Genomic DNA, 24,966 nt, shown 5'->3' on the forward strand with positions numbered 1-24,966 from the left:
AGCTGCAGAGAAACCCTGTCTCGAAAAACCAAAAAAGGAAAAAAGAAAAAAAATAAATAAATAAAAAATAAAATGTAATGTATAGTTAAGAAATACAAATTAATAGTCATCTATAATAATCATACTTATAGTCATATTAGTTAGGTTTTCTAGATATGCAGAGGTATATTTCAGGTATATAGGTAATCTTCAAACAGTTCATCACCTACAAAATATGGCATTTAAAATGTTTTAAGAACTTAGACTTTTCTTGACAGTGAGATGTGTCAGCTCCTAGCAGCACCAAGTACTTCAAGAGGACGATGGGCATCGAAGAGGCTCCTTACGGAGTTTGCTTTCAATGTGGCAAAGCTAGCCATTTGGGCAAGACTGTTCTTGCCTGGTCTGCTTGACAGTATGTTGTACAAACTAGACATGTAGGACCCACAGAAAAGTGACTATTGAACTTGTCAAAACAAGATGGAACAGTCTTCAGGTTTCCTGATTCATGGAAGAGTCTGCCAGACATTCTGCAGGACACAGAGAGAAGTGACTGACAAACTGCCAGTAGAGGCAGGATAGCTTCAAATTTCCTGCTTTGTTGAGAAGTCTGCCAGACACTCTTGGCCTATAGGCTGAAAATGGATGCTCCAAAATTACAGAAGAACTCTGAGTAAATGTCCAGGCAGCCAGATATCTTTGCCATTTCTAGAATTTTGAAAGTTACTTAAAATGCACTTTCTGTTTGTTTATGTCCTTCTGAGGTCTTTGATGGAGTTGAAGGCTAACTAGTTGTAATTATATTTTTCCTCAGTTATGATAAAAGATAAATTAGATATAAAATTTTAGTCTCACAAAGATAGGATAGGTGATAGAGTATTGTCTTTAATTTTGCAAATACAAATAGACTAAATACTGTAACTGTAATTCTCTTTCAATAACCATTTTGTTATACATAATTTTAATATGTTAAAGTTAAAACCTTCCTTTTTGATTAGACAGGAAAGGGGAAATGAAGTGGGATGTCTCTTTATATGTTGGGAATATTTTATTATCATTAATTTACCATAAAAAGAGGCTGATTTGGCCAATAGTCAGGTAGAATAGAACCAGGCAGGAAATCCAAGCAGAGATACAGGAATAAAGAAGGAGGAGTCGGGAAGACACCTGCAGTCACCAGGGAAGAAAGATGTGAGGTAATAAGCCATGAGCCTTGTGGCTTGTTAAAATATAGACTAATAGAAATGGGTTAATATAAAGTATAAGAGATGGTTAATAATATGCCTGAGCTAATAGGTTAAACAGTTTGTAATTAATAGTATGCTTCTGGGTGGTTATTTTAAAAGCAGCTGCAGTACTGGGCAGGATGAGGAATCTCCAGCTACATATTCAAACACACACACACACACACACACACACACACGCACATACACACATATGCACACACATACATAATAAATAAAATAAATAAATACCAGAAACAAGCAAACAAGGATGAGTGGATGTCAACAGGTTTTTAACAGAAGATGAAAGTTATAAATCTATGCTGACAATGACAACTTTAACATTCCTAGTTTGACTAAACTTTAGACAGTGTCCTCTGAACTTTTATTTTGTAGAGCATTTACATAAGCAAACTTACAATGATAATTTCTTTCTCTGACACGTTGAAATGTAAACCTTCCTTACCAGTTGGAAGAGAGATCTGAACAGTCCTGAACACCACTGAGATGTGATAATTATGAAAGAGAGCCCTTACCTCATAATCTACTGGTAGTATAAATTTGAATTACTGATAATATGATACAATTAGAGTCCTAGTTAGGGTTTCTATTGCTACGAAGAGACACCATGTCTATGGCAACTCTTAAAAAGGAAAACATTTAATTGGGGCTGGCTTACAATTTCAAAGGTTTGGTCCATTATCTTTATGGTAGCATGCAGGCAGGCATGGCGCTGGGGCAGGATCTGAGAGTTCTACATCTTGATCCACAGGCGGCAGAAGCAACTGCATTATACTGGCCAGACTTGAGTTCATAAGACCTCAAAGCCCTCCTCCACAGTAAAACACTTCCTCCAACAAAGCCACACCTACTCCAAAAAGGCCACACCTTGCCAGGTGGTGGTGGCCCATGCCTTTAATCCTAGCACTTAGGAGGCAGAGGCAGGCTGATTTCTGTGAATTCAAGGCCAGCCCGGTGTACAGGAGCTAGTTCCAGTACTGGCTCTAAAACTACAGCAAAACCCTGTCTCGAAAAATTAATCATAATCATCATCATAATAATAAAGGTCACACCTCAAAATGGTGCCACTCCCTATTGGCAAAGCATTCAAACATATGAATCTATTGGTACCATACCTATTCAAACCACCACCCAGGGCTATCACACTGTCCGACTTCCCACCAACATCCTGCATGCTTATCCCAGGGCTTCAGAAAGTTCCCCATCTTTGTCTGTGACAAAATTTTACCTAAATCACTGCCAGTAATACAAAAGACAGTTTTATGGAAGACAAGAAGAGTACCCCATGGTGAGTTGGAAACTGACTGCAATGAATGACCTGAGTAAGGGTGACGCCTGGGAGGAGGGAGCCACAAAATCTAAGAACTTCTCCTCGACCAACTGATCAGGGGGAGAGAAACAGGAGAGCAAAGCCACTCTGGAATGGCTGTGTGACTGGGGAGTGCATCTGCTTCAAGCTCCAGCCGTGCTGAGGAACGGGCAGGAGGGCAGCACAGGCATCAGAGGGAAAACGGTGCCAGAGAGTTACAAAAAAATCTTGTAGGCATGAATGACGGTGGATGACAAGACCACTTCTAAGGCAGGCTGAGAATAGCCCAAACATAAGCATACGGCTCTTGTGTTATATATAGAAATGGCAAAAAAAAAAAAAAAAAAAAAAAACATTCTAATGGCTGCCGAGCAAATATCAGAGGGAGGGGAAGGAGGAAAAGAGCCCTAGACCTCCCTGAACACCTCTTTGCCTGCTGCCCATACTGCAACATCTCTGGAGTTAGCCGCCAGTAGACACTTTAATTTCCTCTTTCCAAGCCATCACACTGCACAAGGTACACAGAAGAACAGATGTGAGGAAGTAAAACCCCAGGAATGAAAGAGATGTCCCAATCTCAGCTCCTGGACAAAGATGAACAGATTCAAATAGAAGCCCAGCGATGGGCATTATTTACACTGCATTTTTTTTCTGGTTTTCCCCCGTGTTTCTGATGAATGTGGTTTTTTATATTTTCAGGGGAAATCCAGGGAAGACAACAAGCACTAAATCTCAAATGTCTCTTTCTTCCCCTAGACAGTAAAGACCAAGCGTTCAGGTTAAACGTTATGAGGTTGAATCATTTTAAAACTTTATAGTCTTATTATTGTTATTTTATTTTTATAATGATAAGACTTAATAGTCTTAATATTTTTTTTCAGACTTAAAGTCTACCATGATAATGCAAAACCACTACTTTTGGTTTATTATCTCCTATTTAAATAAGGTTTCCTGCTACCATAATGAAAATTAGAGCTCAATAAAATGATGGGCAATCCCTTGAAGTTCACATTCGGTAAGTGGTGTTGTCAGAATCAAAAATCACGCAGAAGCAAGGTCTCTGCCTGTCTCAGTGGGGGTAGTATCTCAGTTCATTTAACTGAGGTAGGAAGACTGTGGGTGGCACCATTCCTTAGGCATGTGTTCTCAACTCCAGAAATTGGAGAAAGCAAGCTGAGCACAAACATGCATGTACTCATTCTCCCTGTTCTGGGTATGACTTCAAATCACTGCTGCTGTGAATCCCAACAATGATGGACTGTAACTAAGAGCAGTGTTCTAAAATGGACCCTCTCTCCCTAAGATGTTCTCATTAGGGTGTTTCATCATGGCAACAGAAAAGGAAGTAAGACATCCAGTGTTAAATCTGATAAAAAGTCTTTGTGAGTTCCGATAACCACCTGAACAATGGGCACTTGAACACAGTGTAATGTAACATGAGAGCTTGCTGGTTGGGGTTTCTGTCCTGCCCAGCTCCCACAGCCGATAACCCCCCAAAAAATTACACAGAGATCTATATTAATTATAAACTGATTGGCCCATTAGCTCAGGCTTTGTATTAGCTCTTATAACTCATATTAGCCCATTATTCTAGCATATGTTAGCGACATGTCTTGGTACTTTTTTGAGCGGGGGAGATCACATCTTGCTTCTTCCGTGATCTGGGCAGGACTGCCGAGGGAGCTTCCTGCTTCCCAGAATACTCCTGTTCTCATTGCCCCACCTCTACTTCCTGTCTGGTTTTCCTGCCTATACTTCCTGCCTGGCTACCACCCAATCAGCGTTTGTTTAAGATATAATTGACAGAATACAGACAATTCTCCTGCACCAGTGTAAGTTGTTTTTGGGTTTTTGCTGTTGTTTGTTGTTGTTGTTTTCCCCTGAGTACTCCATCAAGAAACTTGTATTTGCAAATTTCTCAGCTATATGGAACAGCCATTCTTGACACTGTACTGCTAGCCCTCAAGTGCTTTGGGAGGGAGACAGCAGATCCTTAACTGTGACATGGGAATAATTAGGCCAGAGCCAAACTCAGGCAAACAAATGTGGAAACTCCAGATGAAGTTCCTAAAATAGTGATTCATTACTGCATCCAAAATTTAAATGCATAAAATGATGGTGATCACAGACACACTGGTCCAAATCGCTTTCACAATTTCAACATCATCTCATCAATTACCCTGCATAGGGACAGCCAAGGTCACCACAGAGTAGATGCTGGAGACTTAGTCACGTGGCTCTGAATTTCTGAACTGATGGGACACGTGCAGAAAATTAATGACAAGGCCTCAAGTCTCTTTCTGGAAGCAAAGAGAGTAAACAAATTAGTAGCAGAGAGCTGTGTTGAGATGTGGGACAGGGCAGCTGACACCCTACAGAGGCCTCTCTTTCTGCTCTTGGGTGACTGCTGGAAAAAGGCTGTAACCATCAGATGCTAATAAACAGTGTTTCCCTCCCCTGTGAACTGGGATGGGGCTGGGGCTTGAGCCATGTGTGGTCTGGGGCTCAAGCCACATAACTGGCACATCAATTTGTGGTTCTGAGTCAATCTGCAAAGAGCTTATTTTCAGAGTATCACACACATCTCTGTGCCTGGCTCTGTTCAATTCACTGTCATTACCAATTAACTTGATGCCTACAGAAGAAATGCCCATCGTGTTGAGAAGGAAATTCTGACTGAAGTTGTATCTACTGACTATGGCGTGTGAGTAGAAATCATGGCTGGAATTTAGGTTTCCTTGATTTTAGGTTGTAATACCTCAAAATGCAAATAAAGAATGTTGAGTTTGGTAAGAGTTCATGCCAAAAGCAAATATAAGGTAAGGCCAGCATTCGCTTGTATTATATTTTATTCTGCTGATTTGGTTTCTTAAGAAAGTGATGTCTGGTCTTGTTTTCCTGGGTGGTAAGGAAGCCAGATTAAAAACATACAGAGTTGGACAGAGGGATGGTTGAGTGGGAAATGATATCTACTGTCTTCAAGCCAGAGTTCCCTCCCTTGAATCTTCATGAGGAAAAGAGAGAACCTACTCCTGCACATTGTTTTCTGACTTTCATATGCCCACTATGACACATATGTCAACTTTGCCACCCACCAATAAATAAAAAAATCTAATTAAAAATCTAAAAACACAGAGGAAATCTAGGGACTAGTTCTCAGGTAAGTTGAACCCAGGATACAAAACAATTCTAGATATATCTGCTTTATCCAGTTGATAAAAGATGAACAGACTCAAGGATTCTGTTGTGTGGTTGGTACCTTCACACATTACTTTATACATTATGTTCTGACAGCCAGCATAGTGTTTCTAGACATGAAGTGTCCCCCTCAAGATCAGCCCCGTTAGTCTCTGGAATTCCAGGTATAACTCGGTATAACTCATGTCTGAGTCTCCCTCCAGGAAGGAAGTTGCTTTATTCAAGGTTTATCCCCGATATACAGGAGACTATTCAGTATGCAGTGACACTGGCCTCCTATGAAGTAAGTCTACAGGCTGATCCATGTCCAAAGGCCTCTATGAGAATCATCTGCCACTACTTCATCATATCTCAGCTTCCCACCCTGCCCAATATGTGCTCCTTACCCTGGCCATCTGTGGGTTTCTCTTGGGAACACACCACTAACCCAGTGAGCCTCCTGTATATAAAACTCAGACTGTATTTCCCAGGGAGCCCCCAAACTACAAACAAGAACGGTGACCCCAAAGATTCTTAAAATAGCACATTTCTCAATCAGTGTGCACAAATGTATTCAAGAAGAATCTAAATATGTGCTACAAATTGAACTGCAAAGGGGGCAGAGAGAAAAAAATATTTTGTTAAAATTCTTTCTCTGCAAGGTGACGCTGTAAGAGACAATGCTTCAAGGCTCCCTGCAATGCTGTATGTGGCAACAGACCTCTGTATAGTAGGAAGACCCAAACAAATAAGCATTATGCATGTTGTTATTTATTTTTTAATATATTGGTTACAAAGTTGTAGTGTCTACTGCACAACTTTCACAGTAAGATGACAAATGAAAGAGTAATAATTTCACACTAGCATCTTAGGAAAAAGCTTCCAGAGAGAAACCAACTACCATGTAGGTTTCCATTCACTGGCTGTCAATCTGAGGGATTGTTTGAATGAGAATGGCTCCCACAGAATCGTGTATTTGAATGTCTAGTCCCCATTTGGTGGAACTGTTTGGGAAGGATAAGGAGGTATGACCTTGTTGGAGGAGTTGTGTCACGGGAGGCGGGCTTTGAGGTTTTAAAGGCCCACGTCATTCCCATTTAGCTCTCTTTCTTCCTGCTTTATGGTTATTGCCTCAACATGTAAGCTCTCAACTCCTGCTTCCACAGCAGGGCCTGCCTGCTTGCTGCCATGCTTCCTGCCATGATGGTCATAGACTCTAAGCTTCTGGAACTGCAATCCCCCAGTAAACTCTTTCCTCTATAAGTTGCCTTGGTCACAGTGTCTCTAACAAGTAAATGCACTACACTAGTATTATGCAGAAAAAGTCAACCATTCTCTTGTGAGAATGTCATACAAGATTAAGCCAATAGAAAGGGAAGGCACTGGTGTGAATGGGGCTTAGGAATGTACGACCAGGATTTCTCTTATTTCCAGAGTCCACATTCTAATTAATAATGAATGATGGGCCGAATGCTATTAGCAGCAGTTTAGGACCAGCTGTCTTGTCTGGGACTTAACATTGCTAACTGCTAATAGAGCAAAGCTCTAGGCAGTTTTGAATGACCAGTCAATTCAATTCTCCATTTCTACAGTGGTACACAGCAATTCTGTTTGTACCCAGCTTGTCTCAACTGTCACTTGGGCTACATCAAACCTTCCTGTCTCTTCTAGAACAGGGATCCCCTTCTTCATTACTGTACCTGACAGCAAAACTTTATATTTTATTGAAAACATTAAATTAATACAAATAGAACTTATCCCTACTATAGGAACTACCAATCCACTAGAACACACGTCTTCACTCCTCCCTGGAGGACCTGCTCAAGCCCTCCCCACACCCTCATTGCACACAGATCCATCTCATCCCTCACCCATAGGCACTGCCCCAGCAGCTGGCCCTGTTTCCCTTGCATTCTGTTCTTCTTAGTGGTTGGTCCCATCAGCATGCTTGCCTGCTGTACTGTCTTACTAAGGAGAGAAAATTCCTCCATTCATTCTCCGTCCTTTTCTAGACACCAGCCATCTGTTCTCCTCCCCGTTACAATCAAATAGCTAAAAATTAAAACAAGAAGGAAGCAAGAAGAAGAGGAAGAAGAGCGGAAAGAGGAAAAGGAAGGAAGGACGAAAGAAAGGGAGAAAGGAAACAAAGAAGGAAGGAAGGGAGAGAGGGAGGGAAGGAGGGAGGGAGGGAGGGAGGAAGGGAGGGACGGAGGGAGGAAGAGGGAGGGAGAGCAGCCCTAATGTCAACTTGTTAAATGAGGGGGGGATTAAATTTAGATTTAAAAAAGTTGATAAGAAAAAACATCTTTTAGAAAAATCTTGAAGCAGAATAGACTTACACAATTTATTAATACTCATATTCTATGGAGCTTTAAAATATACCAAGAAAATAATACTTCAGAGGAAAAACTTTTAAGTCTAATGTAATTTCTAGACTTTTATTGTATTATATTTTGTTTAAGAATTACTCAGTCACTCATTCAGGTGATAGAGAAACTGAAGTCTAAAGATCAGTCATTACCATAATCTCATGGCTTGGAGTCTGAATTGCTTTTCTCATTCTTATACTAATACAGTTTATCTCTTCCATTCATTATTTATAGGATACTTGATAGGAAAATAGGCACTCAGTGTTTCCAAAGCTCACCCACTCCTTAAAACAGACAGAAAAATTAAAACAATTCTCAGAATATTTCTGTTTTATTTTGTTTCATTTTTCAAACAATGTTTACTTATAGTAAGAGCTCAGTATAGATTCTTTTGAGACAGGAGGGCAGGCCAGAGAATGAAGCCTTGAATGCCTCATAGGAAGTGTTATGAAATAAACATAGGGGGAAAAGTTGAGAAAGAGAAAAACTGAACTTAAGCAAACTGGTGCCACTGGTACTCCAGAGAGTAACTTATGTATCACTATAATACTGAAATGTACACCCTTGGTAGAACTTAAGATGCTAGTGAGATACAAGATACACGGAATTATATGCAGAACTACATACAGAGGGAGTAGACAATGAAAAGCCAGTATTACAAGAATAAGCCAGAAAACTTGTACTGTATTGGTGTAGGAAGTCCTTCCGTATGCGTGTTGCTTTTATCGGTTAATGAATAAAGCCGTTTTGGCCAACATAATAGAGCTAGGTGGGAAAACTAAATAGAATGCTGGGAGAAAGAAGGCAGAGTCAATGAGATGCCATGTAGTCACTGCAAGAAACAGACACACCAGAACCTTGCTGGTAAACCACAAGCCTTGTGGTAAAATATAAAATAACAGAAATGGTTTGATTTAAGATGTAAGAGCTAGCTAGAAATACGTTTGCGCTATTGGCCAAATGGTATTGCAAATAATATAGTTTCTGTGTGATTATTTTGGGTCTGGGCAGCTGGGAACAAACAAACAGTATCCGGCAACACTCTATGGTATGGTGAGGCCACTGAAGTGGCCTCTGCTCTAGCCTGCTCACCACCTCTTAGTGGTGTACTATCTCCTAACAAACTGTCTCTGCTTCTGCTACAGTGATATGTGTCTGTTCAATTACTTGTTCTGGGACACAAGAACACAAAACCTCTCTGGATGCAACCTCTGAGCTGAAAATCTACTGTCATATTGAATGGCTTATACTGTCCTGTGAGATGTCTTAGTCATACCTGTCAAAGCCCAGCACGGTATGTGGGACACAGCTGATGCATGTATGAAGCTGTCAAAAGCATCAACGCATGATGATTGACTTGCTCTGCCAGTTCCGTGTACTGAGTTCAAGCACAGTCAAACATGGCAAGTAGGAACAATGAACACTTCAGGGACCCATCTTCTCCCCTTTTAAATGTGGCTCAGCCAACTTGGGCAGTTTTGGCACACACCTTTAACCCCAGCCTGTAGTTATCAGATGAGTCCTAAGATAATGGGCCTGTGCTATTATTATTTCCCGTCATTCATTATTCTGATCAAACTGTGTAAAACAGTGTGGAAACCCAGACCAGAGGATACTCCACTGGACGTCATATGCCAGTCTCATCAAGATCACTAGGGGCGGGTCTAAGAAACAGTCTGGAGGAGACTGGTAGGCATGCCAGGTTCAGTAGAGGTAGTACCCTAGGCTGGACCCTGGGACAGGCAGTCTAGGAGTTAATAATAGTTAATCACACATAATAAAACACTAATCCTTGGGAAATGTATGGTGGTAATGGCAAGTTGGGACTACCTGTGGTGTCTCTGCAACTTCACGAACCTCAAATCATTATCAAATAAAAAGTTCACAGTGTTTTCAAGAGAGCTGATAGAATACTAAACTGATAAAAGTAACTCAGGCCCAAGAAAATAAACACTGCATGTTCTCTCTCATATAAAGAGGCTAACTTCTATTTTTCATGTATGCATATTTATGTGGAAGTGTGAACAAAGGACATGAACGTAGAAAGGGGCACGTGGCAGAGGAATGGGGTAGTGGGAAGGTCAACAGAACACATTATTTTGTGAACGTGGAAACCTGAGTACCAGGAATGGCAGGGTACAAGCATAGCGTCAGAGAAGGGAAATGAAAGACAGAAGTGGGAAGTAGAGGGAGTCAATCAGAAGTAGGCTTGTATGGGAATGCCGTAAGAAAACCTGTTACTTTAAATGGTAACTTAAAAATAAAATTAACAAATAAAAGTGTCAGAGAGGGATGCCAGGTGATGCGCTGAACTGAACTCAGAGCAGGGGAATGAAAATCATGAGCAACTGGTCAAATGATCACATACGATCACAGCGCTGAATGCTTCAAGGGGCTAAGCATCTTACCACTCCAGCACACTGCCAGGCAGGTAGACGCAATAAATGTAACTTAATGAGTACCGCTACACTTTCTTCTCACCATCTTATCATGCAGGATATAGTTGCCCCCTGCGGTAGCTAATCCTGGTTGTCAGTCTGACTATATTTGGAATTAACTCTAATTCAGAAATGGAAGGCACACTTGTGATCCAGATCGACCTTGAGGCTGGAAGGCACACCTTTAATCTGGGTCACACCTTCTGCTGGAAGACCAAGGACAATGGAAGGAGGGAGGGTTCCTCCTTTGCCTGCTTGCCCTCCCCTTGTGGGACTGAGGCTCTAGAGAACCCTGACTAACACACCCCCATATCTGAGGGTTCCTGTTCTGAGAATTCAAATACCAAATATTTCCAAGTCACAGAAGTTAATCAATTCCCTGTAGAGGAAAACACTCCCATCCTTTAACTCCCAGATTGATATGTGAACTTGTATAGATTTTTCTTTTTTTGCACTATCCTGTTTAAAATCCATTATCGTAATTATCTCTATAATGTTTGTACTGTATTTGGTGCCAAACTGATTAATGATCTAGAGCATCCGGGAAAGAGATGCCCAGACCATACACAAAATCCTGTTACTAAGAGGACAAAAGCTGTGACTTTTAATAAGGAAGGCTAGGGGTCCTAAAACCAACCCGCTACAGGGTGACTATATCAGTGTCCTCCAGGCTTCTCTGGAAGGTGAGAAAGTGAATTGGAGGGAGGGAGGCTATACAGTTTGCCTGAGGTGAGACTGTCTTCTGAACCTGCAGACTCGTGGGCAATGTGAGGACTGGCAGTGAAGCTCTTTATCAAGCGCAGCCTCCCCTCACCGTGCCTACATTTGCAGATTTGCAGAGCGTGGTAATGTGCCAGGGTCAACACCAGGGGCTTATGGACGAGATTAGACATTTAACCCCCTGCACTCTATGTGGCTGCAATTATACTTTCATTTTAGAGATGAGAGATTTGATCATCAGAAAAATTAAATTACCCTGCCAGGGTTGCAACTGAGATTCCAACACAAACATTCCTGGCATTCTCCCTTAACTCGCTTACCAAGAAAATTCCATTAGCGCAGATGCCTAAATAGTCTAATTAGAGTGTGGTCCTGATACCATTAGTCTGAACCAATATACTGAGGAGGCATGCATGATGCATTATAGGCATCCAAACAGCATCAATTATCTGGAAATGATGCACATAAAACTTCTTAATAGTGCATCTGATGCATAGCAAATGTTATCCTCTCCTATCTTTGTTTTTATTTGAGTCCAAACTGACTTCAGTTGTTAGATTTTAGACTCCTGTGATTCAAGATCCCTGAATTTCTTCTCTCACAGTTACTATGGTAATCATTGCTGCCTCTCCTGAAGATTTGCCTACCTGATCATCATAGACTCATCCTTCTCTGATTCTAGGAGAAGCTACTAGCCACTCTGCCCAGGAGACAATACTTACCACATGCCCGGAATGTAGTGCTTGACCAGTGGAAAAACTAACTGTGAACTAAGGTTGCAAAATGAAGCTGCGCTTGGATTTTAGAGCTCTAGCTGATGTCAGTGAGTTTGGAGAGTTAGAGCGTTACAAGTCCAAGGCCAGACTTACTGGGTTATCTTAGTCCTTTTAATGGACAATCTCCTCCCATCCCTGGTATGAGACTTAACATTCTTCTGATGAGGACTCCCCACACTGCTCCATGGGACATCCATAACAACTCTACTAAAACCCACCTGTACTCTCTGACGCCTTTCCCACTGCCTCTCCTAACTTAAGTTAAATATCAAAAACACACCCTTCAAGGTGCCTGTTGTCATTAACTCTTCTACTTACCTCATCCCTTCCTCTTAATAAATTCAATTCAAAATGAATTTTAAAACTCTTCATGGACTTCCTGACTCTTACCTATAAATATTCCTTAAACAACCATTTTGATTCTTGTATCTCTAGGATCCCTTGTACCTAGCCTGATAACTCAGTTTACTCAGACTCAGACTATTATTCAACATACTACATGGACTTACGAAAGCAATATCTTCCTGACACAGAATCTGAATGCCAGCCTCTGCTGCAGAGACCTACACCTGACAGCACCCTCTGATACAAGAAGACCTAGTCCTGCCCTACTGTACTCCAGCTCAGCTCAAAAGCCAGAGACTCGGCTTTGGCATCCATTATTCCCTACATCTTCTCCTTGACTTTCCTTTCCTATAAATTCATGCCTGTATCCATCCCCCTCTGTGTGAGTGAATCCCTCTCTCTCTCTCTCTCTCCTCTCTCTCTCTCTCTCTCTCTCTCTCTCTCTCTCTCTCTCTCTCTCTCTCTCTCTCTCTCTCTCTCTCTCTCTCTCTCTCTCGTAAATGCTATGAATGTTAGAACATGGGCCTGCCACTTTAGGATACTCGTCCCTCAAAGAGATCAGATCTGCAGCCTGACAAATAATGGTTGTGTTTGTTTATAGAATAAAAAAAATGTAGAGTTAATTTGTACCATATATAGCTGGGCAGTGGTGGCACACGCCTTTAATCCCGGCACTCGGGAGGCAAAGGCAAGCGGATCTCTGTGAGTTCAAGGCCAGCCTGGTCTACAAGAAGACACCTAGGGCTGCTACCCAGAGAAACCCTGTCTTGAAAACCAATAACAACAACAACAACAACAAAGTAAAGTATAATCAGTTTGGGTGGGACACAGGTAAATGTTGACTTCACTCAAGCTATTCTGTCCATTGAACTGTATGTCCAGTTAAGTCTCTTTTGTAGCTAGAGCCGTAACCGTGTCCAAAGCTGCTTACCCTTTGCATGGCCTATGTAATTATATCCCTGTTTTATCAGTGATTCATTTGAATATCTCACTCATTTGGCAGAAGGGATTTTTCTGTTGTCACTATAAGAGATCTGATGTAACATTTTCCTTACACTCTTGGGAAGCATCACCTTTCCCCTGAGAACTGGCAAATTATAACCGAGGAAGAGACTGTGTTTCAATTAAATTTATCAACAAGTGCAGGGAGGGGGGGATGGTTGAGTATTTATATACCCTATGCTGGTATATTAGGGATGGGTCCCCAGGAGAGTCGGACCTTAGCAGAAGGGAGACGTGTGTCTGATAGAGCGAAGGTGCGTTTCTGTCTGTTGAAATAAACAAAACAATAAAGGGCTGCCACACTGGATTATCAGGGAGACCTGAGTCGCAGATGGAAGCGGGCATCCAAGCTTTGCTAGACAACAAACATCCAAGCTTGTAACCTAATATGAATAATCATCTAGACACATGAGCAGGAATCAGCTAGATAGTGATGGCAAGCAGCCCACACTGCCCGGGGAAATCACTTGGCCGTGTCATCAACAAAGGGCGCTAATGTTTTAAACGCAGTAGGACACCATTGCGAGCTGAGACTTTGTTGACAATAAATGAATCTCCTGAGTGGACTCGGTTTCTTTGTTCTTCCGGAATGCAGGTCAGAGTACACTTCTGGGGATCCTTTTATCTAGATGTGTTCCGGGAACTTCATTTAATTAGTGCTCCGGAAACAATGTGTTTTGGCGTGCACATCACATATGAACTTGAACTAGCTATTATTCCTATCCAGCTTGAGCTCTGTCAGCCATTCTGTGGCTCTGCAGCCAACTGCAAGGTAAACTCAGGCAAAAGAGCATGGGTCAGCAAATTCGTGACCTCAAAAGCTAAGCTTCCCTATGTACCCACAGCTGGGAAGCAACACCACCACTTATTAACAGTAGAATGACTGACTTAGCAACTTTTACTTCCAATTGATTTTTTTTTCAAACTCAGATCTTTAATATATTCCTTGCTGTTCCCCTTTAAGAGTTGATTGATTCTCTTGGGTTCCAAAGGTACCGTTGAATTTATCTGTCCTATGCCTAAGCCAAGTCACTGCTCCCAATTTAAGACGTTTGTTCAGATGGAAGTTTGATCATTTCAGAGAGGATGAATCAAGAAAGCACTTGCCAAGAAATGTCATCTTCCTGGAAAAACCCAAATCACAATTACCTCCAGCAGCAACGCAGAGAGAGAGAGAGAGAGAGAGAGAGAGAGAGAGAGAGAGAGAGAGAGAGAGAGAGAGAGAGAGAGAGAGAGAGAGAGAGGCCCAGAGAAGATAAAACAGATAAAGCCTCAGAGCTCTTCAAATGTATCCCACTCCCAGCCAGCTGCTCAGAGTGGATGCTAAGCTGTAAGACATTACTTGAGATGCATTATGTTTTATTGTTTTTAGTAATTGGAAGCTATTAGTTTGGAAACATGAGAAAAGGTGAGCAGGAACCATTGCTCTTTCTGAGTAGTTTCTATTTAATTCAGCTGTAGCTGTATCTCATCATACATGTGCTCGTTCGTCTGTCAGTGGGTTAAACTGGGCTTTGTACTAATCTGTCACTTAGACCTCATTTATATTAGAAAACATAATCCTTAATGAACTGTTAACAAAATGAAGAGATGCAGGGATTCGGGGAATCACTTAGTCCTTTAGTTCACATTTGTCTGCCAAAGAAAATGGAAGTCAGGGACAGGGTGGGAGGCTGAGAGAAATCGAAAGGCACGGATAGCTACAGAAGAGGGTACTTGCTGAAGCAGACAGCAGCTGAGAGTAGTGACCCCATAGAGCTTCCCAGTAGGCTCAATGTAGGACCCACCAGCAAAAGGACCCTTGCTCACGGCCACCTACAGGTTGTAGCAACCCTTACACCCAACAGAAAGAGGCTCCTTGGGTTCAGGATTTCCAGTTGCTAAAGCTTGTGCCAGCTCAGTGTCGAGTCAGCAGGATTTGGAAGCCACTCTCCCGGGAAGGCTTGGCTGCCCTCTGTCTGCAGCACCATCTCCCCCATTTCAACTAGACCTTCCAGTCAGCTCCACACTGGGCCAGTTAATACCGGGCTTGGTAAAGCTTTGGTTCTATTAAGTCCTTTGCCTCCAGTGGTATCCATGTCTATTTTCTTGAGTATTGATCTTCTTCACCCCACCTTATTTCATTTGACAATTGGTCCCCACATATGAGAGAACCCAGAACCTTAATATCTGCAGCACTTACAATAGCAATTCCTTATCCATTTTACCAAATAACCTCTAAACATCAATCATGGTATAGAACTGATCTAAAACCATGATCAGCATATAAACAATGTCCAAGACGTACTGTTTGGTGAATTAACAATTAGCCGTGCATTTGAGGATATAAAAGATAAACACTGACAGTAACTCATAGGCTGACTCAAATTACAACTTCAGAAACAGTACTCCCCCATAATCAGCGAATCACCCTATCAGCTCAGCATTCCAGGGTCATGGTCCTTGATGTGACATTCTACAGGAGCATAGGAGTTGAAAGGAAAGAGCGTCTTCCTGGATCACTCTGAGGACAACCCAGAGCATGCTGGAAGCATTTCCTAAGGCAGACTTCAAGAAGACATTTGTGGCGGCTCAAAAGTTTCTAGCTGTTTCTGTGTCAACCTTCTGCGTTTCTAATTTTTGATTAAGCTGAGCCTAACCCAAGAGCACATGTGTCGGAATGCCTAGCTTCACCGTTTTTCTTCCCTGTTGCCATTTTCTCTGGTCCATGTATCATCACCAGAAGCTCCCATGGTAATGACACAGCTCCCCTCCCTTCTCCAACCGCATTCTTGGACATGAGGTTTAATGAATCTACCCACCAAAAACCCAGGGCGAGCTGAGACTATACAGCCTCAGTCCCTTAGGCGCTGGTAACTTACACGCTTCCCGGAGTTTCTCTTTGTCATAGTGGAGTCCTTCATAGTCTTGTAAACTGATTTTGTTCACTCGGATCCTCAGGCGATCTGGGACAGACTGGGGACTGCAAGACAAGAACCAAGAGGTCAGGTACAGTGAGAGAGAGAGCAGAGCCGTGAGTCAGGGTCCTGGAGGGACTGGGGGCAATTGTATCTCCTGTGGGTTAAAGAAAAGATTTATGTACAGACCAGAAATACATCCTGTTTACTGGGACACCAAAATTAGCTGAAGAATCCTTCCCTAGAAACTTAGTGTACCCAAAATTCAGGCGAGAACACAGGAGTAGGAACAAAAGGCTATGGGGGAACATCCCTATGTAATTTTGGCTATTAATTTGTCAAAAATTTAAATAACACCATGCATTTCATTGTGTGTAATAAATTGATAAATTAGACACAAGTAATGAAAAATAATGAGGTAGATGTTGGCGCTACAGAATAGTAGTAAATATGTCCAAAATAGTCAAAATTGATTAACAATGGTCTTACCTCAAAAGAAGTTTTCTAAAAAATGAATTTAAAAATACAAACAAGGTATCTGAAGTACATAGGACCAAGGTTGAGATTTCTCATTTATTGAGGAGTCTTTGAAAGCACACTCAGTTAAAGTATGTTGTGACTGATGTTGCCGGTAAGGCCCCTCAAAATGAAGTGCACAACTCATACCAAAGGAACTCATTCAAGCTGGCTCGGGACATGTACTAGTTAATTAAACAGGAAGTACAGAATTCTCTGAAGCATCCTGCTCAACTTCCTAGATTCCTTAATGTGTCTTAAGTCACATCTTCAAAGTGTTTTCATTCTAGGCCTAAGCTGAGTGGAAAAAAAAAACTTAATATTTATCACCTCCAGTGTGGAGCAATGTGTTCCTTTTGGTCCATGTGCACCCTTCAACTTCATTGGCTGAAAGAACTTCCTCAAACACAAGACTGCTGTTTATTTTTTACAGTAAATGCTAATAAACATTGCTAATAAAAGAGAGAGAGAGGAGAGAGAGAGAGAGATTTCAAGTATTTAAAATATAAGTAGATAAGTGTACAAATCATAAAGAGGGTAATGGGTAGACATTTATGAGGTTCACTGTTTTATACAAAATCACACAGATGGTTAATCCTGAGAAAGCCCTGGAGACAGATGTGCTGGCTGCCTGGCCTATCACTCAAAATATGACTGTTGAGTGCCCAGTCTATTGGCATTGTGCTGGTCATGGCAGAAGCACAGGAGAATAAATCTGCCATGAATGTGTTAGTGGTATTAAGAAGAGCCGAGATCTAGTTTGATAGAAGAGCTACAAATCAGCCGACCAGACCTTAAGTATCACATGCCTGCAAGCATCACTCCACCAACAGAGGAAACTGGGGCTTCAAAATATAAAGTGATTTTAAGGTCATGTAGCTCTATATGGCAGAGGGAGAGGCAGAGATATGATCCCCACACTCATCGTTCTGATCCTCCTCCTGTATGATATCCCTTTGAGGAGCCGCGACCATGAAACTATAGATAAATACCAAGAGTCCATGCATAAGACAGCAAAGTCATAATATTGTTTAGCCTGGTCAGCTGATCCCTACACCTGGTGCCAAGAGTGCTTTATTTATCAGTAAACAATTTACATGAGGTTTGTTAAGTGAACTATGGCACATCCTATCAAGAAAACATGAGGCAGATATTATAAATGGATGCATAGAGCTGTATTTATTTAAAGGAAAATCTGTCTACCACATACTTTATAGAAAACTCTCTCTCTCTCTCTCTCTCTCTCTCTCTCTCTCTCTCTGTGTGTGTGTGTGTGTGTGTGTGTGTGTGTAGTCTAAATTCCTGCATGCAAATTGTGGGACTTAAAAGTTTGAGTATATAAAAGAAATGTCTGCATAAAAGTTCAATAAGTGGTTTCAAGTGACAGTTCTAAATAACTGATTGAGGTCCATTTGCATTGAACACCATTATTCTTTGAGAAATAATATAGCTATTTTAAAAGCATATCAATCTATAAACAAATGATAACTCCACATAAGAGAAAAAGTGATGATCACAGTAAAGAATGCCGGGTGCTAGAGGTAAATCAGAAGAAGGAATTAAGTGATTAGCAGTAATCACACTTGCTTCACATCAAGGACTTACCCCCACATCAAGGGGCATCATATTTTCATTCCCAAGCTAACCCAAGTAATCTTTATAGACTGTATCTGGTAATTTTTTCCCACAAACAAGGCAGATGAGAAGGAAGCTGAAGTCCTTAAAGGCAGTGGCTTTTCCCAGTCTGTGATGGCAGGCAGAAGGAGAGCACAGGGCAGAGTGAGATCTGTATAAACACTCTCTTGAGACAAGTGGATTAAATGCCACTGAGCTCTGGCTGTCTTTGGTGGTTAAAGGCAATAAGAGCTACCTTGTTAGGGAAGCAGTTGCCAAGTGTAAACAGATTTCAGAGAACTGCTGGCCTCTCCTTCCAACCACTTGCATGTGTAACACCCACCTCAGCCCCAGCAGAGTCTGTTTCCCCTCTGCCCACTGTCACCTCCCAACTTCTCACGTTTGCCCTCTGGTCCCACCCCACACAAAGTTGCCTCAAAACACTGGGCTCCAAACTTCCATGAAGCCCACTATGATCATATACTAGGACCTAGTATTTAATAAAATTTTCCAGATACCAAGTGAATTGACATATTATTTCTTTTTTCTTTCTTTTTCTTTTTTTTGGTTTGGTTGGTTTTTGTTGTTGTTGTTGTTGTTTTGTTTTGTTTTCTAGACAGGGTTTCTCTGTAGCTTTGGAGTCTGTCCTGAACCAGCTCTTGTAGACTAGGCTGGCCTTGAACTCACAGAGATTCACCTGCCTCTGCCTCTGCCTCCTGAGTGCTGGGATTTCATTTCGTCTCCAGAACTGTGTCACTAACCATCCTCCGTAGAGGCAGGCGGATCTCTGTGAGTTTGAGGCCAGCGTGGTCTACAAGAGCTAGTTCCGGGACAGGCTCCAAAGCTACAGAGAAACCCTGTCTCGAAAAACCAAAAATAAAAAAAAAAAAAGTCACTTACTATCAGATCATGGGCTAAATAGCAGAAATCCTTTTTCATTCACTCTCGACTATTGTATAAGCAGTAGGTGTGGGTCGGGGCAACATAGCTAATTGTTGAGAGATACCGGGCTCCAAAGCAGACCAACTAGATCCGAAGCAAAGTTCTTCACTTCCTGGTTAATCTGCAATGTCGTCTCCTCATACATAAGATTATGACAACAGGATCAACCTCATAGGCACAGTATGAGAACCAAATGGGTCAGAACACGTGATGCGCCTTGGAAAAGTGCCTGGTATGTTCTAAGTGTCAAATAGGGATTAGCTAATATCATTATGATAATTGCTCTGATCATTTCTCTCCTAAACAAGATTCTGCCTAACACTAGCATCTGCTGCTGCCAGATATGGGAAGAAACTTGGAACAAACACAAGAGCTTCCCTAGACATTTCTAACGAGGTTGCTGGGGGACCCTGTCTCTCTTGGCTGGTGTCGTGATGTTCCACATCCATGGACCGTCTCCCACTTGGTTTTTCACAGAGCCAGCTAATGGCAAGGAGCTGGACAGCTAAAACTCAGGGGACAAAAGTGAAAGCCAAGCAACTGAATTGTATCCCCATGTCACCTTACATTAGCGCCCCATTGCTGGCTGACTGAAGGTGGAGGACAACAGAGCTGGTCCCCGAAGTCTGGGGACCGGCACTGCCATTAGTTTTCTAAAATTACATTTTGCTAAGGAAGTTAGTAGAGCATAGAAGAGACTCCTAACCTGAGCATAAGGGAATTTGCCTCCATGCCAACATCTACAAGTCACCCGTACTGGCTTCGGCATCGTATCAAGAGTTCTAAACCTGACTCCCAGGAGACACTCGAGTTTCCTGGAAGAGATCCAGAATTCTGTGCGCTTCCCTTTCTATTGAGGTGGGATGGCAACCTGTCCACTTCTCTCTGATTTCTTCTGCAACCTTATACAGATTGGAAGTTCATAGCTCTGGACTCTCTTAACTCCCCCGAAAGTACTTCCTCAAAAGTCACAGTATAATCACCTCTCCTTAGTTCACACAGGGGTTTTCAAACAATCCAGACAGTAGTTTCTGTTAGATACATAGCACACAGCTGTTGCCTTGTAAATCTGCAAGGGAAGAGAATAGCTTCCATTGTAACAACTTCCTGAGTAGTCGGTACCATTTAGCTTGCACCTGGTTCTCACGACTCTCTACTTCCTCCTGGATTCTGCTGGCCATCTCTGTCTGTTTATCTCTCTTGCCCCACTCCACCCTCTCTGTTTTATGCCTGCTAGGCAAGTGTTCCCCCACTGAGCTTACCTCCCCAGTCCTTTTGGGTCTATAGGACATGAGAGCTGAAGCCACTTTGGCACTCTGATTATCAGACAGCCAACCATAGCATGAAGGATGTCTGTTGAGTGGGAATACAGTGAGAGACTGAATATTTCCAAGGAATTTTACTCAAAGATGTTGGTAACATAAATCTTAATTCATGTTGCAGGCAGGACCCGTAAAGTTATAATTATTCTGCCCACTATACCTTGAGAATCTCCTGTCTTAATGAGTATTTCTCAGATGGCTCATTGCAAGATGCACCCTTTGAAAAACTCATTATACAAGTGCATCAATTCTTATGCAGAATCACAAAGAAGCTTGGCTTTCTTTACCAAGATAGAAAATCATCACAGCCCTGTCTTCTTCCACCTTCAGGCTTGATTTAATGATAAAATGAAACTCCTTAAATTCTTTCAAGTCATGCAAATACAAAGTTCTATTTGAGCATGGTTTAGGTACAACCAAGTGTGTTTCTAACTTATCTTTTTCGTTTGATTATTTTATTTTGTTTTTGAGACAGGGTTTCTTTGTATAGCTCTTGATGTCTTAGGACTCACTCTGTAGACCATGCTGGCCTTGAACTGAGATCTGCCTGTTTCTGCCTCCTGAGTAATGGAATTAAATACCACCATGCCAGGCTGTCTAACTAATCTTTAAAAAAAAAAAAAGTCTTTCAACTGGTCCTTATGTTTTAAGTATCTGTGATTAAAATATTTGTTATTAGTGTAAAGTCCTAGCATGAATGAGTCACTTCCTCCTTGCAATTCCACCACCTTACCCACATTTGCAGTAAATATTTATGAGTTCTCCTGGACTGCCCATATCCACAAGGCTACAGCACAGGGGCACGGGAGCTTTGTACTGCGGCTTTCCAGTGGGCTCACTTTTTGCAAACCCCAGATGAAGTCTGACATGCCTGTCCATTTCTGTGTTCTGTCTGATCTCTACTTCAGGAGGTCAACCCATGAAGGATTATGCTCTTCCCACCTATCCCTGTATTCCTAGAGGGGTCCACCCAAATAAAAAGATAATTAAGAATTAGAAGCCCTTACCTAAAGACAAACAATCCACCTCAGAATGCACGGTATTCAGTTAAACTATAGTGAGCCAGGAATACTGACCAGCAATTCTTCACATCAGATGGTCTTTATTTAAACACAATTATAATCAATAGCTCCCTTCAGGAATTTTCTAGAAACTGCTGAGAATTCCCTTTGGATATTTTTGAGCTGACCCTGAGAATTACGTAAATACAGATGCATCCAAAAAGGCTTTTACAATAAAACCAAATTGAACAAAGGTTTCTGAGCAGCAATTTAAGATGGAATTCTGACGTCTGCCAAATTCATACAGAACACTCATCTTCTGTTATTTTCTTTCCAGAGAAGTGGACGATGCCTCAGGAATCTAAAACTGTGCAGAAGTTTTTGAATCTCACTAATGGTGGGTTGTCATGTGATCCCACTACCAGACACATGTTACTGCAGAACCCTTCATAGATTAGTCATTCTTCTGTACACGGGTGTGCTGGATAGTTCTATGTCAACTTGACACGTGATGAAGTCATCTGAGATGAGGGAACCTCGATTAAAAAAAATGCCTCCATAAGACTTGCTACAAGCAAGCCTGTGGAGAATTTTCTTAACTAGTGATTGATATTGGAGGGTCCAGACCATTGATATTGGGTGGGGCTACCCCTGGAATGTTGGTCCTGGGTTCCATAAGAAAATAGACTAAGCAAGCTATAGGGGAGAAAGTCTGTAAGCAGCACCCCTCCACAGCCTCTGCACCAGCTCCCACCTCCAGGTTCCTGCCCTGTTTGAGTACCTTGTCTGACTTCTCTCAGTAATGAACAGCAATATGGAAGTATAAGCCAAATAAACTTTTTCCTCCCCAACTTTCTTTTTGTTCATGGTGTTTCATCGCAACAATAGTAATCCTTACTAAGGCAGGGGCATATATACCCTAGTGTGTGTCCGGGGGGCATCACAGAGGCCAGAAGAGGATACTAGATACCCTTCTCTATAACACGTTACCTCTTACTGATTCCACTCAGCTAGCCAGCAAGCTCCAGTGACCTCCCGTCTCTGCCCCTCACCGCACTAGCATTACAGACGCATGGGCACCTACAGCTGAATTGTCACGAGTGCTGAGGATTTGAACTTGTATCATGCTTACAGAACAACTGATCTTGACTGCTGAGCCATCTCCTCTCAGTCTCTATGACTCCTGTTTGTGAGAGGACTAGAGAACTATGCCAACACACAGACTTCTGGACACAGTGATTCCTCTAGACCTTTCTGTACGATCGTGGAAGCAGCAGAGTTGAGAGGTATCTTAGCTCTTACCTAAGTCATCATTCCATATGATGTTTTCCTATGATGGAATCTTCAAATAGTGACAAAATATGGGCATGATCCTTACCCAAGAATAAGAAGCTAGATGGAAGCTACCCAGGTTTTGTTGAGATCTTTCTAAGCAGTTGCAAATTCTCTCCAAAAAGTCCAAATCTCCCTCTCTATCATTTTTTTTTTGGTTGACCATTCCACTAGCACTTTGGTAGATAACACATTTTAAGTCACTGACTCAGTCACAGGTTTAATACCAAACAAGTATAAACATGTCAGAGATTTTTTTTTACTATTGTTTCCAAATATCCAGACACTATTGTGAAATAAAATTTAATTTGTATATTTCCTAGAGACCTTCAAATGTGTGCTGTACTTTCATACTTCTCTGGAAATCTGTAGTAAGTGTTTATCCTTTGAAACTGTGTGATAAATGAATATATTGTAGAATGAACTATCTATATGGTAACTGTGCCTTACGTGTTTTACCGAGTGTTGTGTTCATGCCATGTAAGGGGCCAAAGGGGACAGCAATGGCTTTACTCCATGCCACTGACAAGCAGCTGACAGGTTTCATTATTTCTGCCCTAAGGATGTGAAGGGCCAACAGCCTCGATCAGTACATCAAAGGCATCTTATCAGCTGCTCCTCCCTGCAGCCCTGAATGTTATCATTGCTACTATCCAGCCAGTCAATTCTGATAGCTTTTTATGCAGTCATCCCCACATCTGCACCACCCCAGACCTCACCTCTGCACCACCCCAGACCTCACCTCTGCACCACCCCAGACCCCACCTCTGCACCACCCCAGACCCCACCTCTGCACCACCCCAGACCTCACCTCTGCACCACCCCAGACCTCACCTCTGCACCACCCCAGACCTCACCTCTGCACCACCCCAGAGCCACATTTACTTTGAGGATATAGAATAGCTGACTGTCAAACTAGAGCTTCCTCTCCACAAGGTCAAGGCTGTCTATCCTCACTTCCCCCTTCCCCTCCATCTCTGCAGCCATCTCTGCAGGCTGAGTCCATCCTCACTACTAACCCTAACTCACATTCAGGCAGCATTCCACACCGGTTATCTCCGCTCCCCAAACTCTTTTTCTTTTGAACTTCTGTTGGAAGCTGTCTTCTGACTTCCCACCTAAGCTCACAGTAAGTCCCTCTTTCTCCCTTGAGTCTCTCCTTTTCTTCTAAACATCTTTTTAATGCCCATGCTTCTCTGATATATCCCATTAAATAATATCCCATTAAAACCCACCACAGACCAAACTACCACCATCACCCTGAACCTAGAGGACCTCCCTGCAGCTGCAAACACCATATTCTATTGCCCACTGTTTGAAATGGAAATATGACCAGGCAAATGATTTTGCTTCCTCCTCACACCTGTTAAATTATGAACACCTTATACTCAAGATACTACCTATGGCTATGCTATTCCTCACAGTACATGATAAGCTTTTAACATGTTAGCAGCTATCATATAAATTGAGGAGAATTTCTAGCTGTGATCAAATACCATATACAAATTTAATTCTCATGGCAGGGGGCGTTGGAGACTCTTGGCCCTTTTATTTGCCATGCTGGCAAATAAAGATGACAACCTTCAAGGAAAAATGTCTCTAAATCCCTGGCTCACACAGCCATATAATGTTCCATGCTCAAAGAGCAGGACCACTGAGGAAATGCCATGATGGGAGGCAAAGAAGAGACAAACACACCAGAAACGAGGACAGGTAGGATTTCGATGTAGAAAGGACATGTGGGTTTTGTTTTTGTTTTTGTTTTATGTAATAAAGTTCTGCAGATATGAATAGCTGGGATGAAGAGTGGATGAGAACAATACCTTATATGCTTATACCTTAAGGTTCATTAGATAATGAAAGTATTCTTTCTTATGTAACCCAATACCACACAAAATGAACATACACCAATGGAAATTAAAATGAAAACTTTGTAATAATCACAATAAAAAAAACCATAATGACAGTGGGAACTGATGCAAG

The 24,966-nt window shown here is 41.9% G+C and overlaps 1 protein-coding gene across 4 annotated transcripts in view; it reads right to left on the bottom strand.

Annotated features, from left to right (window-relative positions):
* Nucleotides 1-24,966, bottom strand: part of Dgki (diacylglycerol kinase iota) — a 454,067-nt gene that overhangs the window by 124,178 nt on the left and 304,923 nt on the right. For 3 of the 4 annotated variants that reach the window (XM_038320431.2, XM_038320430.1, XM_038320434.2), the window contains one exon: nucleotides 16,221-16,321. In XM_038320431.2, coding sequence (XP_038176359.1) covers nucleotides 16,221-16,321 — 101 coding nt within the window. Of the gene's footprint in view, nucleotides 1-2,623; nucleotides 2,650-16,220; nucleotides 16,322-24,966 lie in introns of all 4 variants that reach the window. The other variant, XM_038320432.2, reaches the window with a different exon arrangement.

This window comes from Arvicola amphibius, chromosome 2 (genome assembly GCF_903992535.2).
Source record: "Arvicola amphibius chromosome 2, mArvAmp1.2, whole genome shotgun sequence".
In the NCBI taxonomy this organism is placed as follows: Eukaryota; Metazoa; Chordata; class Mammalia; order Rodentia; family Cricetidae; genus Arvicola; species Arvicola amphibius.